The sequence below is a fragment of the Nerophis ophidion genome, linkage group LG08 (assembly GCF_033978795.1).
Source record: "Nerophis ophidion isolate RoL-2023_Sa linkage group LG08, RoL_Noph_v1.0, whole genome shotgun sequence".
NCBI lineage: Eukaryota > Metazoa > Chordata > Actinopteri > Syngnathiformes > Syngnathidae > Nerophis > Nerophis ophidion.
This window is the reverse complement of record NC_084618.1, coordinates 4339305-4354538: the sequence shown is the minus strand read 5'-3', so window position 1 is coordinate 4354538 and position 15234 is coordinate 4339305. Positions and strand designations below refer to the sequence as shown.

The following is a 15234-nucleotide window of genomic DNA, read 5'->3' as shown; positions in this document are numbered from 1 at the left end:
GAATGTCAATCAAGCAAGCTACGGAATTTGCCGCCAATGTTTTTCTTGTAAAGTGTATGGAAGCTGGATGAATTAGATGCCAAAAACCAACCACTTTCATGTGGTATTGTACAGAAAGGACCACTTTTTTTCTCCTCCATTTGAAAATGTGGGCGTTATCATCATTACTGTCTGATTCCAATCAATGCAAGTCATCAGAATCAGGTAATACACCAACTTATATTCTTGTCTTTGTGAAAGAAAGACATCTATATGTGTTACACATGCTTGTATTATCATTAAACACATTTAACCTGTTTACAAAAATGTCTCTTTCATAAATAAATAAATATAAATGATATATATAAATGAGGTAGATCCCCTCGAGTTGGTCAATTGAAAAGTAGCTCGCCTGCAGAAAAAGTGTGGGCACCCCTGCTCTAATCTCTGACACCGATTGTTATTTATTGCTTCGGTACTTTTGTCTTGCTCTGTATATTGTACAGTATTTTGTATTTTTATAGTGTTTTGTATATTGTACAGGATTGCTTATTATTTTTACTGGATAATAGTCTGTTTATTTCAATTGTTAGTTTTTCCTTTATTACCTCTTGTGTTATTTATTTCACCCCATATTTGTTCCCACTACCGCACCTTAAATTGGAGTCTTTAATCTCGTTATATGCAAATATAATGACAGTAAAGTCTATTCTATTGTCCTATGAGGAGCAGGTGTGTAGAGGGGTACCTAACAGAACCAGGAGCACGGCCATGTTCCCCAGCAGCGTGAGGACAGAGACGATCCAGATGAGGGCCCTCAGCGGCACGGTGTCCATGATGTCCCCGCAGAGGTTGAAGGCGTCCGGCAAGGGGGTGCAGTTGGTGCTGATGTTGACGCAGTGGGCTTGGAAGAAGGCGGCATCTTCCCGTGCTTTGGGGTGGGAGCACAGGGGATGCCACACGGAACTGACATCAACACAAAAAGAAATAATACATTAAAAACAACAAAAAAAAGTCTCTCTTCCAGCATTAAGTGGCGGCAATAAATAGCTTCTTTGTTACGGAAGATAAAAGCCGCTTTGAAGGAACAACAGGGAATTGTCTTGAATATCAAATGATCTTGGAGCACAGTTTAGGGACCCGAAATAGAAACTTTGCCGTCTCATTGTTTTAGGACAAAAATACTTCATGTAGTGCAGGATGAAGTAGCTAACAAGTGCAATAATGTAGCCTGGATGTTAGCATACAGTGTGTCCGCAAAGTATTCACAGCGCTCCACTTTTTCCACATTTTGTTAAGTTACAGCCTCATGCCAAAATAGAATACATTCATTCATGTCCTCAAAATGCTACACACAATACCCTATTGTGACTATTTTACTAATTGTTTTTTATCTACAGTTGTGATCAAAATGATTCAACCCCCACACAATTTTGGTGTTTTAGCAAGTTGGACATTTATTCCGTATTTTGTTTCTATCCACCCGTCCATCATCTTCCGCTTATCCGAGGTCGGGTCGCGGGGGCAGCAGCCTAAGCAGGGAAACCCAGACTTCCCTTTCCCCAGCCACTTCGTCTAGCTCTTCCCGAGGGATCCCGAGGCGTTCCCAGGCCAGCCGGGAGACATAGTCTTCCCAACGTGTCCTGGGTCTTCCCCGTGGCCTCCTACCGGTTGGACGTGCCCTAAACACCTCCCTAGGGAGGCGTTCGGGTGGCATCCTGACCAGATGCCCGAACCACCTCATCTGGCTCCTCTCCATGTGGAGCAGCAGCGGCTTTACTTTGAGTTCCTCCCGGATGGCAGAGCTTCTCACCCTATCTCTAAGGGAGAGACCCAAACTAATTTTGGCCGCTTGTACCCGTGATCTTATCCTTTCGGTCATGACCCAAAGCTCATGACCATAGGTGAGGATGGGAACGTAGATCGACCGGTAAATTGAGAGCTTTGCCTTCCGGCTCAGCTCCTTCTTCACCATAACGGATCGGTACAACGTCCGCATTACTGAAGACGCCGCACCGATCCGCCTGTCGATCTCACGATCCACTCTTCCCTCACTCGTGAACAAGACTCCTAGGTACTTGAACTCCTCCACTTGGGGCAGGGTCTCCTCCCCAACCCGGAGATGGCACTCCACCCTTTTCCGGGCGAGAACCATGGACTCGGATTTGGAGGTGCTGATTCTCATTCCGGTCGCTTCACACTCGGCTGCGAACCGATCCAGCGAGAGCTGAAGATCCCGGTCAGATGAAGCCATCAGGACCACATCATCTGCAAAAAGCAGAGACCTAATCCTGCGGCCACCAAACCGGATCCACTCAACGCCTAGAAATTCTGTCCATAAAAGTTCTGAACAGAATGGGTGACAAAGGACAGCCTTGACGGAGTCCAACCCTCACTGGAAACGTGTTCGACTTACTGCCGGCAATGCGGACCAAGGTCTGGCACTGACCATACAGGAAGTGGACCGCCACAATAAGACAGTCCGATACCCCATACTCTCTGAGCACTCCCCACAGGACTTCCCGAGGGACACGGTCCAATGCCTTCTCCAAGTCCACAAAGCACATGTAGACAGGTTGGGCAAACTCCCATGCACCCTCAAGAACCCTGCCCAGAGTATAGAGCTGGTCCACAGTTCCACGACCATTTTGTTTCTAGTCATATCAAATAAAGATGTGTCAAATAGACAAATGCAACTTAAATTCTAACACTGTATTTTACAAAATACCCAAAAAGGACATTTCTCTTAATATCTCATTGACAAAATTATTCAACCCCTTGAAGATCATAACTCTTAAGAACAGAATTTGAATGAGGTCTTTTCAATCAGGTGTTGAAAACACCTGTAGATGTGATTAGAACCATAACGAGCAACAATTAAACGGATTGAAAAAGACGGTGATGCTCAGCTTCTTGTAGACCAGGGGTCGGGAACCTTTTTGGCTGAGAGAGCCAAGAAACCAAATATTTTCAAATGTATTTCCCTAAGAGCCATATATACATTTTTTTAACACTGAACACAACAAAACGTGTGCATTTTTAAGTAAGACCAACATTTCCAGAGTATAATAGGTCTCTTATTCTTTGTAATAACATTGTTATTCTGAAGCAAACTGTGGAGGAGGCGTGGCCTGCAGGCCTGCAGCAAAGCGGGATGTTGCCAGGACCGGCCTCAAAATCAGTGACAGGTGCGTAGATGGCCCACCTGGGCCTTTTTATCGAATCACCTGTCGCTCTGTTATAACCAGTAGCCAGGAGGAGAGACAGGGTTGGGGCTGGAGCCAGAGCGCGAGTGAGGACGAAAGAGAAAAAGACAATTGCTGGAAAGCAACTGAGAGACTAATTGAAAAATAAAACAATATTTGACCCTAAAACAGGCTCTCATGTCGGTGCTTGGTGGTCTGAAGAACCCCCAGGAGGGCAAGCCCAACACTAACCAATAATAAATAAATTACTTCTTACCATTAACGCAACTTCTTGAACATAAAAATGCATGAGATTGTTTTATATTTTGAATGTTATTTTTAACACTGTGATTACAAGTGGAATTATTCATTACTTATCGTGTTAAGCAATGTCAGCTCAGATTTATCCGAGAGCAAGATGCAGTCATCACAAAAGCCACATCTGGCTCTAAAGCCATAGGTTCCCTACCCCTGTTGTAGATGGTCAATGGTGTATTTGCAACATGGTGAAGTCCAGGGAGTGGTCAAAGAAGTCAAGAGAGGAGGTCATTTCTCTTCATAAGAAAGGATATGTGGTATTGTGTGTGGAATTTTGAGGACAAAAATGCATTTTCTTCCGTTACATAACAAAAAGTTGAAAAAGTGAAGCACTGCGCATGACTCGGATGTGTACAGCGGCAAAATTGTCTTTAAAAAAAAAAGTTAGCATGAGTCACGTACCAGGTTGCAAAATCAGCTAAAAAATTGTGATATTAGCTTAAAACATTTTTTTTTTCAAAAAGGACACATTTTATTTAACCTTTGCATGCTTGCAAATCTAATTCATTATTATTATTATTTATTTATTTTTTTATCTTAAATGCATTGGCTAAAATTTCTAAAAAAAACCAAAACAAAAACAACTTTTTAACGTCGTCATCATGTGGTATTGTGTGTGGAATTTTGAGGACAAAAATGCATGTATTCCATTACACAATAAAAAGCGGAAAAAGTGAAACACTGCGCATGACTCGGATGTGTATGGCAGCAAAATTGTCAAAAAAAACGTTAGCATGGTTGCAAAATGAGCTAAAAAATGGTGAAATTAGCTTAATTTTTTTTTTTTTTTAAAGAACGCATTTTATTTAACCTTTGCATGCTTGCAAATCTAATCCATTATTATTATTCATTAGTTTTTTTTATTTTAAATACATTTGCTAAAATTTCTAGAAAAAACCCAAAAACAACCTATTTCACGTCGTCATCATGGGGTATTGTATGTGGAATTTTGAGGACAAAATGCATTTTCTTCCATTACACAACAAAAAGTGGAAAAAGTGAAGCACTGCGCATGACTCGAATGTGTACAGCGGCAAAATTGTCTTAAAAAAAAGTTAGCATGTGGTTACATACCAGGTTGTAAAATGAGCTAAAAAAAAATGGTGAAATTAGCTTAAATTTTTTTTTTTTAAAGGACGCATTTTATTTAACCTTTTCATGCTTCCAAATTTAATCTATTATTATTATTTATTAGTTTTTTTTATCTTAAATACATTGGCTAAAATTTCTAAAAAAAAAACAAAACAAAAACAACTTTTTCACGTCGTCATCATGTGGTATTGTGTGTGGAATTTTGAGGACAAAAATGTATGTATTCCATTACACAACAAAAAGTGGAAAAAGTGAAACACTGCGCATGACTCGGATGTGTATGGCGGCAAAATTGTCGAAAAAAACGTTAGCATGGTTGCAAAATGAGCTAAAAAATGGTGAAATTAGCTTAATTTTTTTTTTGTTTTTTTAAATGACGCATTTTATTTAACCTTTGCATGCTTGCAAATCTAATCCATTATTATTATTCATTAGTTTTTTTTTATTTTAAATACATTTGCTAAAATTTCTAGAAAAAACCCAAAAAACAACCTATTTCACGTCGTCATCATGGGGTATTGTATGTGGAATTTTGAGGACAAAAATGCATTTTCTTCCGTTACATAACAAAAAGTTGAAAAAGTGTAGCACTGCGCATGACTCGAATGTGTACAGCGGCAAAATTGTCTTAAAAAAAAAGTTAGCATGTGGTTACATACCAGGTTGTAAAATGAGCTAAAAAAAATGGGGAAATTAGCTTAAATTTTTTTTTTTTTAAAGGACGCATTTTATTTAACCTTTTCATGCTTCCAAATCTAATCTATTATCATTATTTATTAGTTTTTTTTATCTTAAATACATTGGCTAAAATTTCAAAAAAAAAACAAAACAAAAACAACTTTTTAAAGTCGTCATCATGTGGTATTGTGTGTGGAATTTTGAGGACAAAAATGCATGTATTCCATTACACAACAAAAAGTGGAAAAAGTGAAGCACTGCGCATGACTCGGATGTGTATGGCGGCAAAATTGTCCAAAAAAAACGTTAGCATGGTTGCAAAATGAGCTAAAAAAAATGGTGCAATTAGCTTAATTAATTGTTTTTTTTTTAAATGACGCATTTTATTCAACCTTTGCATGCTTGCAAATCTAATCCATTATTATTATTCATTAGTTTTTTTATTTTAAATACATTTGCTAAAATTTCCAGAAAAAACCCCAAAAAACAACCTATTTCACGTCGTCATCATGGGGTATTGTGTGTGGAATTTTGAGGACAAAAATGCATGTATTCCATTACACAACAAAAAGTGGAAAAAGTGAAGCACTGCGCATGACTCGAATGTGTATGGCAGCAAAATTGTCAAAAAAAACTTAAGCATGGTTGGAAAATGAGCTAAAAAAATGGTGAAATTAGCTTAATTTTTTTTTTTTTTTTTTTTAAAGAACGCATTTTATTTAACCTTTGCATGCTTGCAAACCTAATCCATTATTATTATTCATTAGTTTTTTTATTTTAAATACATTTGCTAAAATTTCTAGAAAAAAAACAAAAAACAACCTATTTCACGTCGTCATCATGGGGTATTGTATGTGGAATTTTGAGGACAAAAATGCATTTTCTTCCGTTAAATAAAAAGTATTCAATTTAATACGGTACTGTCTATTTTATATTTGACGTGGACCCCGACTTAAACAAGTTGAAAAACTTATTGGGGTGTTAGCATTTAGTGGTCAATTGTACGGAATATGTACTGTACTGTGCAATCTACTAATAAAAGTATCAATGTGTATATTGCATTTTCCACAGAGTGCAGTGTGCAGCCTACTTGTTCTTGTACAGGCCGAGGAGGACGCAGCAGTGCGACGGGTACGTGACCCGGGCGTGGAGCAGCTTGCCGTACAAGCGCGGGGGGGGGAGCTCCTTCAGGCGGAACGCCGACTCCGCCGTCAGCCACTGGAGTCGGCCCAGGATGGCGACTGGCAGGGTGTCGAGCGCCGTGTGGGAGACGTCGCTGAAGGGCAAGGGAAAAAGAAAAAAAGTGTGAGACAATGGAGGACTTAAAAGTGAGGACTGAATCCCTGCTTACATCATCACTAAGTCGCTGGAACCCTCAAAGGCGTTGGGGTGGATGTAGGCAAGTTGTCTGTTGCCTCTCAGAGACCTCAGGGAGACAAACATGATTATTGACGTGTCCGACACTCCGGATATGACGTACTTCCGCCGTGACTCACAGGCTGTGCAGATTGGTGCCGTTGAAGGCGTCTTTCGCCACCTTCTTGATGCCATTTGTGGTGAGACGTCTGTCGGCACAAACCATTTATTTGTGGGAAATCAACAAGAGTCTTTGATCTATTAGAGATCCTTTCGGTTGGTAGAGCGGCCGTGCCAGGAACTTGAGGGTTGCAGGTTCGATTCCCGCTTGTGCCATCCTAGTCACTGCCGTTGTGTCCTTGGGCAAGACACTTTACCCACCTGCTCCCAGTGCCACCCACACTGGTTTAAATGTAACTCAGATATTGGGTTTCACTTTGTAAAAGCGCTTGGAGTCACTAGAGAAAAGCGCTATATAAATATAATTCACACTAAGTATAATCCACAACTTGAGGGTTCCAGGTTCGATCCCTCCTTCCTACATCCTAGTCACTGCCGTTGTGTCCTTGGGCAAGACACTTTACCCACCTGCTCCCAGTGCCACCCACACTGGTTTAAATGTAACTCAGATATTGGGTTTCACTATGTAAAAGCGCTTTGAGTCACTAGAGAAAAGCGCTATATAAATATAATTCACACTAAATATAATCCACAACTTGAGGGTTCCAGGTTCGATTCCCGCTTCCGCCATCCTAGTCCCTGCCGTTGTGTCCTTGGGCAAGACGCTTTACCCACCTGCTCCCAGTGCCACCCACACTGGTTTAAATGCCATCCATCCATTTTCTACCGCTTATTCCCTTTCGGGGTCGCGGGGGGCGCTGGCGCCTATCTCAGCTACAATCGGGCGGAAGGCAGGGTACACCCTGGACAAGTCGCCACCTCAGGTTTCACTATGTAAAAGCGCTTGGAGTCACTAGAGAAAAGCGCTATATAAATATAATTCACACTAAATATAATCCACAACTTGAGGGTTCCAGGTTCGATCCCGCCTTCCTCCATCCTAGTCACTGCCGTTGTGTCCTTGGGCAAGACACTTTACCCACCTGCTCCCAGTGCCACCCACACTGCTTTAAATGTAACTCAGATATTGGGTTTCACTTTGTAAAAGCGCTTTGAGTCACTAGAGAAAAGCGCTATATAAATATAATTCACAACTTGAGTGTTGCCGGTTCGATCCCTGCTTCCGCCATCCTAGTCACTGCCGTTGTGTCCTTGGGCAAGACACTTTACCCACCTGCTCCCAGTGCCACCCACACTGCTTTAAATGTAACTCAGATATTGGGTTTCACTTTGTAAAAGCGCTTTGAGTCACTAGAGAAAAGCGCTATATAAATATAATTCACAACTTGAGTGTTGCCGGTTCGATCCCTGCTTCCGCCATCCTAGTCACTGCCGTTGTGTCCTTGGGCAAGACACTTTACCCACCTGCTCCCAGTGCCACCCACACTGCTTTAAATGTAACTCAGATATTGGGTTTCACTATGTAAAAGCGCTTGGAGTTACTAGAGAAAAGCGCTATATAAATATAATTCACACTAAATATAATCCACAACTTGAGGGTTCCAGGATCGATCCCGCCTTCCTCCATCCTAGTCACTGCCGTTGTGTCCTTGGGCAAGACACTTTACCCACCTGCTCCCAGTGCCACCCTCACTGGTTTAAAGGTAACTTAGATATTGGTTTTCACTTTGTAAAAGCGCTTGGAGTCACTAGAGAAAAGCGCTATATAAATATAATTCACAACTTCAGTGTTCCAGGTTCGATCCCCCCTTCCTCCATCCTAGTCACTGCCTTTGTGTCCTTGGGCAAGACACTTTACCCACCTGCTCCCAGTGCCACCCACACTGGTTTAAATGTAACTCAGATATTGGGTTTCACTATGTAAAAGCGCTTGGAGTTACTAGAGAAAAGCGCTATATAAATATAATTCACACTAAATATAATCCACAACTTGAGGGTTCCAGGTTCGATCCCGCCTTCCTCCATCCTAGTCACTGCCGTTGTGTCCTTGTGCAAGACACTTTACCCACCTGCTCCCAGTGCCACCCACACTGCTTTAAATGTAACTTAGATATTGGGTTTCACTATGTAAAAGCGCTTGGAGTCACTAGAGAAAAGCGCTATATAAATATAATTCACACTTACCGGTCCGCAGCTACAAAAAGGTTGGGGACCACTGCATTAAAGAATGTAACAAGGATTTCCAAAATAAATCAACTCAAGTTATGGAAAAAAAAACTTATATTATCATTGAAGTCACAAAGTGCATTATTTTATGTACAAAAAGTACATGTTTTATATTCTAGTTGCTTCAAAATAGCAACTCCTTACTCTGATTACTGCTTTGCACACTCTTGGCTTTCTCTCCATGAGCTTCAAGGGGTAGTCACCTGCAACGGTTTTCACTTCGCAGGTGTGCTTGAAGCCCATGGAGAGAATGCCAAGAGTGTGCAAAGTAGTAATCAGAGAAAACTACAATATAAAACATTATTTTCAATTATTTCAACTTTTTTAGTTAAGTACATAACTCCACACGTGTTCATTCATAGTTTTGATGCCTTCAGGGACAATCTACAATGTAAATAGTCATGAAAATAAAGAAAACACATTGAGTGAGGAGAAAGTGTATAAATAGCTGTAATTATAAAAATATAATGACCAACTAATGTAATTTAATATGAAAAATACTGTAATAATGTTTACAACTTTAACAAATAATAGTAATAATTATAATAATACAAGAACATTGAAATAAATGAAAATTAAACCAAAATATATTATAAAAATATCCAAATAAATATGTGTAATGAAAAAACATACAGATAAACTAATAGAATACAATATAATATTAAAATAAATGTACTCTATGCAATACAAAAAAATATAATCAAATGAAAACATTTACATAAATGTACATAAAGCTAAAATATAATGTAACAACATTAAAAATATATATCATCCATCCATTTTCTACCGCTTATTCCCTTTTGGGGTCACGGGGGGCGCTGGCGCCTATCTCAGCTACAATCGGGCGGAAGGCGGGGTACACCCTGGACAAGTCGCCACCTCATCACAGGGCCAACACAGATAGACAGACAACATTCACACACTAGGGCCAATTTTAGTGTTGCCAATCAACCTATCCCCAGGTGCATGTCTTTGGAAGTGGGAGGAAGCCGGAGTACCCGGAGGGAACCCACGCACTCACGGGGAGAACATGCAAACTCCACACAGAAAGATCCCGAGCCTGGATTTGAACCCAGGACTGCAGGACCTTCGTATTGTGAGGCAGACGCACTAACCCCTCTGCCACCGTGAAGCCTAAAAATATATATGTTTTTAAAAAAAACATAATGACAAACTAATATTATAATAATGATGATAATATGAATATTGAAATGGAATGTATATAACTTTATTAATACAATGAACACAATTCTATTGTAAAACAACTAAATAAATGTAAATATAACTAAAATATAATGTGATAACATACAAAAACATAATGCATATTTGTAATAGTATAAACATAATGATAGACTTTTTTAATATAGTAATAATCCTAATGTAAAAATATTGAAATCAATGAAACATGGCAATAAATGTCTATCATTAAAAAACAAAAACTACTTACATTTTCCTAATGGTACCCCTACAAAGGCCGTTGAAGGCGTTGGCGGGCACTTCCTGTATGTGGATGTTGTCGTGGATGTCACTAAACAACACATGAAGCACAATTCTACAATTGCATTGTACAACACAATACATGGCATCATCATCGTACCTGTGTGTGTGTGTGTGTGTGTGTGTGTGTGTGTGTGTGTGTAGGGTCCTACAACATCGTGCAGTCGGCGGCCGAGTGGATCTTGGAGAAGTCGGGGAACGTGGTAAGTCCCGTGTTGGATATAAACCTGCAAAGTGGAGAAAAAGCTGAAAATGTTCTGAGCAGCAGATGCTCAGTATGTGTGTGTGTGTGTGTGTGTGTGTGTGTGTGTGTGTGTGTGTGTGTGTGTGAGAGAGAGAGTTGTATTTCTACTCTTCTTGAGACCTCAACAAGGAAAAGTACCTTTCATATGAGGAGTCCGCCGCAGGCCAACATATGAAATAACAAGTGTGTGCAAAAATTTGAAGTTCTCCCCCTCTGGCCAACATACGTAATAACTTGGTCCCCATTTCGAATAATAACCAGTATGTGTGTGTGAGAGTTGTATTTCTACCCTTCTTGAGACATCAACAAGGAAAAGTACCTTTCATATAAGGACCCCCGCTGGTCAACATATGAAATAACAAGTGTGTGTAAAAATTTGAAGTTTTCCCCCTCTGGCCAGCATATGTATTAACAACTTGGTCCCCATTTCGAATAATAACCAGTATGTGTGTGTGAGAGTTGTATTTCTACCCTTCTTGAGACATCAACAAGGAAAAGTACCTTTCTTATGAGGACCCCCGCTGGTCAACATATGAAATAACAAGTGTGTGTAGAAAATTTAAGTTTTTCCCCTCTGGCCAACATATGTATTAACAACTTGGTCCCCATTTCGAATAATAACCAGTATGTGTGTGTGAGACATCAACAAGGAAAAGCAGCTTTCATATGAGGAGTCCCCCGCTGCTCAACATATGAAATAACAAGTGTGTGTAAAAATTTGAAGTTCTCCCCCTCTGGCCAACATATGTAATAACTTGGTCCCCATTCAAATAATAACCAGTATGTGTGTGTGTGTGTGAGAGAGTTGTATTTCTACCCTTCTTGAGACCTCAACAAGGAAAAGTACCTTTCTTATGAGGACCCCCGGTGGTCAACATATGAAATAACAAGAGTGTGTAAACATTTTAAGTTTTCCCCCTCTGGCCAACATATGTAATAACTTGGTCCCCATTTCGAATAATAACCAGTATGTGTGTGTGAGAGTTGTATTTCTACCCTTCTTGAGACATCAACAAGGAAAAGTACCTTTCTTATGAGGACCCCCGCTGGCCAACATATGAAATAACAAGTGTGTGTAAACATTTTAAGTTTTCCCCCTCTGGCCAACATATGTAATAACTTGGTCCCCATTTCAAATAATAAGCACTATGTGTGTCTGTGTGAGAGAGTTGTATTTCTACCCTTTTTGAGACATCAACAAGGAAAACTACCTTTCATATAAGGACCCCCGCTGGTCAACATATGAAATAACAAGTGTGTGTAAACATTTTAAGTTTTCCCCCTCTGGCCAACATATGTAATAACTTGGTCCCCATTTCGAATAATAACCAGTATGTGTGTGTGTGTGTGAGTTGTATTTCTACCCTTCTTGAGACATCAACAAGGAAAAGTAGCTTTTATATGAGGACCCCCGCTGGTCAACATATGAAATAACAAGTGTGTGTAAAAATTGGAAGTTACTTAAAATGTACATATGCAACATATGTATTAACAACTTGGTCCCCATTTCGAATAATAACCAGTATGTGTGTGTGTGTGAAAGTTGTATTTCTACCCTTCTTGAGACATCAACAAGGAAAAGTACCTTTCATATAAGGACCTCCGCTGGCCAACATATGAAATAACAAGTGTGTGTAAAAATTTGAAGTTTCCCCCCTCTGGCCAACATATGTAATAACTTGGTCCCCATTTCGAATAACAACCAGTATGTGTGTGTGTGTGAGAGAGTTGTATTTCTACCCTTCTTGAGACATCAACAAGGAAAAGTACCTTTCATATAAGGACCCCCGCTGGCCAACATATGAAATAACAAGTGTGTGTAAAAATTTGAAGTTTTCCCCCTCTGGCCAACATACGTAATAACTTGGTCCCCATTTTGAATAATAACCAGTATGTGTGTGTGAGACATCAACAAGGAAAAGTAGCTTTCATATAAGGACCCCCGCTGGTCAACATATGAAATAACAAGTGTGTGTAAAAAATTGAAGTTCTCCCCCTCTGGCCAACATATGTATTAACAACTTGGCCCCCTTTTCGAATAATAACCAGTATGTGTGTGTGAGAGTTGTATTTCTACCTTTCTTGAGACATCAACAAGGAAAAGTAGCTTTTATATGAGGATCCCCTCTGGTCAACATATGAAATAACAAGTGTGTGTAAAAAATTGAAGTTCTCCCCCTCTGGCCAACATATGTAATAACTTGGTCCCCATTTCGAATAATAACCAGTATGTGTGTGTGTGAGTTGTATTTCTACCCTTCTTGAGACATCAACAAAGAAAAGTAGCTTTTATATGAGGATCCCCGCTGGTCAACATATGAAATAACAAGTGCGTGTAAAAATTTGAAGTTTTCCCCCTCTGGCCAACATATGTAATAACTTGGTCCCCATTTCGAATAATAACCAGTATGTGTGTGTGTGAGTTGTATTTCTACCCTTCTTGAGACATCAACAAAGAAAAGTAGCTTTTATATGAGGATCCCCGCTGGTCAACATATGAAATAACAAGTGTGTGTAAAAATTTGAAGTTTTCCCCCTCTGGCCAACATATGTAATAACTTGGTCCCCATTTTGAATAATAACCAGTATGTGTGTGTGTGTGAGAGAGTTGTATTTCTACCCTTCTTGAGACATCAACAAGGAAAAGTACCTTTCATATAAGGACCCCCGCTGGCCAACATAGGAAATAACAAGTGTGTGTAAAAAATTTAAGTTCTCCCCCTCTGGCCAACATATGTAATAACTTGGTCCCCATTTCGAATAATAACCAGTATGTGTGTGTGAGAGTTGTATTTCTACCCTTCCTGAGACATCAACAAGGAAAAGTAACTTTCATTAAAGGACCCCTGCTGGTCAACATATGAAATAACAAGTGTGTGTAAAAATTTGAAGTTTTCCCCCTCTGGCCAACATATGTAATAACTTGGTCCCCATTTCGAATAATAACCAGTATGTGTGTCTGTGTGAGAGAGTGTATTTCTACCCTTCTTGAGACATCAACAAGGAAAAGTACCTTTCTTATGAGGACCCCCGCTGGTCAACATATGAAATAACAAGTGTGTGTAAAAATTTGAAGTTTTTCCCCTCTGGCCAACATATGTATTAAGAACTTGGTCCCCATTTCGAATAATAACCAGTATGTGTGTGAGAGTTGTATTTCTACCCTTCTTGAGACATCAACAAGGAAAAGTACCTTTCATATAAGGACCCCCGCTGGTCAACATATGAAATAACAAGTGTGTGTAAAAAAAATCAACTGTTGTTGATGATATTCATTTTTGTTTCAGTACTTTTGGTTTGTTCTGTGTGGTGTTTGTGTCTTCTCTCAATTGCTCTGTTTATTGCAGTTCTGAGTGTTGCTGGTTCAGGTTTGGTTTTGGAATTTGATTGCATTGTTATGGTATTGCTGTGTAGTGGTTTGTTGGATTTAATAAATAAAAAAAATAAAATAGATTTCTAAAAAATGAGAATCGATTTTTCCCCACACTGAATACATATGCATAGAAGCATTAAACCACAAACTACTTACAGGGCTCCGGCCTCGCATTTCTAAAGAGTACAACTTTACAAGAGGTGCTCACACTTGGGAACCTGGGAGCAACACGATAACAGCGTAATAATAACAATGATTATGATGCTCATAATGCAAATTAGAATAATAATAACAACAATAATAATAATAACAAGGTGGTTATTCTTCTTTGATGTAAGAACTCACAGGCGTTGCAGGTTTGGGAGGTTCTTGAACGCGTCCCCGTCAATGTGCCTCAGATGTTTGGACAACGTGATGGTTCTGAAAGAGACGGAAAAATAGTCCAGGGAAAGGAAAAGCCGAGGGCGTGGTGGCGTTCTGCCGGACTCACATCTCTCGGAGTTCGGGGAGGTTGGAGAAGGCGAACGCTCCAATGGACTTCAGCGCTTCGTTTGCTGAGATGGTGCTATGAGAAACACATCGATGATCATATTACGTCTGTACTGTATCCAGAGGTGGGTAGTAACGTGCTACATTTACTCCGTTACATCTACTTGAGTAACTTTTGGGATAAATTGTACTTCTAAGAGTAGTTTTAATGCAACATACTTTTACTTGAGTATATTTATAGAGAAGAAACGCTACTTTTACTCCGCTCCATTTATCTACATTTAGCTCACTACTCGCTACCGATTTTTATCGATCTGTTAATGCACGCTTTGTTAAATTTGGTTTGTCCGACAGACCTTCAAAGTAGGATCTATCACATGCCCGCGTTTCACCAATCAAATGCAGTCAGTGGTGACCTTTGACTCCGTTTCACCAATCAAATGCAGTCACTGGTGACGTTTGACTCCGTTTCACCAATTAAATGCAGTCACTGGTGACGTTTGACTCCGTTTCACCAATCAAATGCAGTCACTGGTGACGTTTGACTCCGTTTCACCAATCAAATGCAGTCACTGGTGACGTTTGACTCCGTTTATCTACATTTAGCTCGCTACTCGCTACCGATTTTTATCGATCTGTTAATGCACGCTTTGTTAAATTTGGTTTGTCCGACAGACCTTCAAAGTAGGATCCATCACATGCCTGCGTTTCACCAATCAAATGCAGTCACTGGTGACGTTTGACTCCGTTTCACCAATCAAATGCAGTCACTGGTG

General features: G+C 39.9%; 1 protein-coding gene across 1 annotated transcript in view; it reads right to left on the bottom strand.

Moving 5' to 3' along the window:
• LOC133557218 (lutropin-choriogonadotropic hormone receptor-like) overlaps positions 1-15234 on the bottom strand; it is a 42612-nt gene that overhangs the window by 8455 nt on the left and 18923 nt on the right. Inside the window, exons 4-11 of the mRNA XM_061907518.1 lie at positions 14460-14534; positions 14315-14389; positions 10505-10579; positions 10303-10383; positions 6749-6817; positions 6604-6678; positions 6343-6528; positions 728-945 (exon numbers count right to left, since the gene is read on the bottom strand). Coding sequence (XP_061763502.1) covers positions 728-945; positions 6343-6528; positions 6604-6678; positions 6749-6817; positions 10303-10383; positions 10505-10579; positions 14315-14389; positions 14460-14534 — 854 coding nt within the window. The remainder of the gene's footprint in view (positions 1-727; positions 946-6342; positions 6529-6603; positions 6679-6748; positions 6818-10302; positions 10384-10504; positions 10580-14314; positions 14390-14459; positions 14535-15234) is intronic.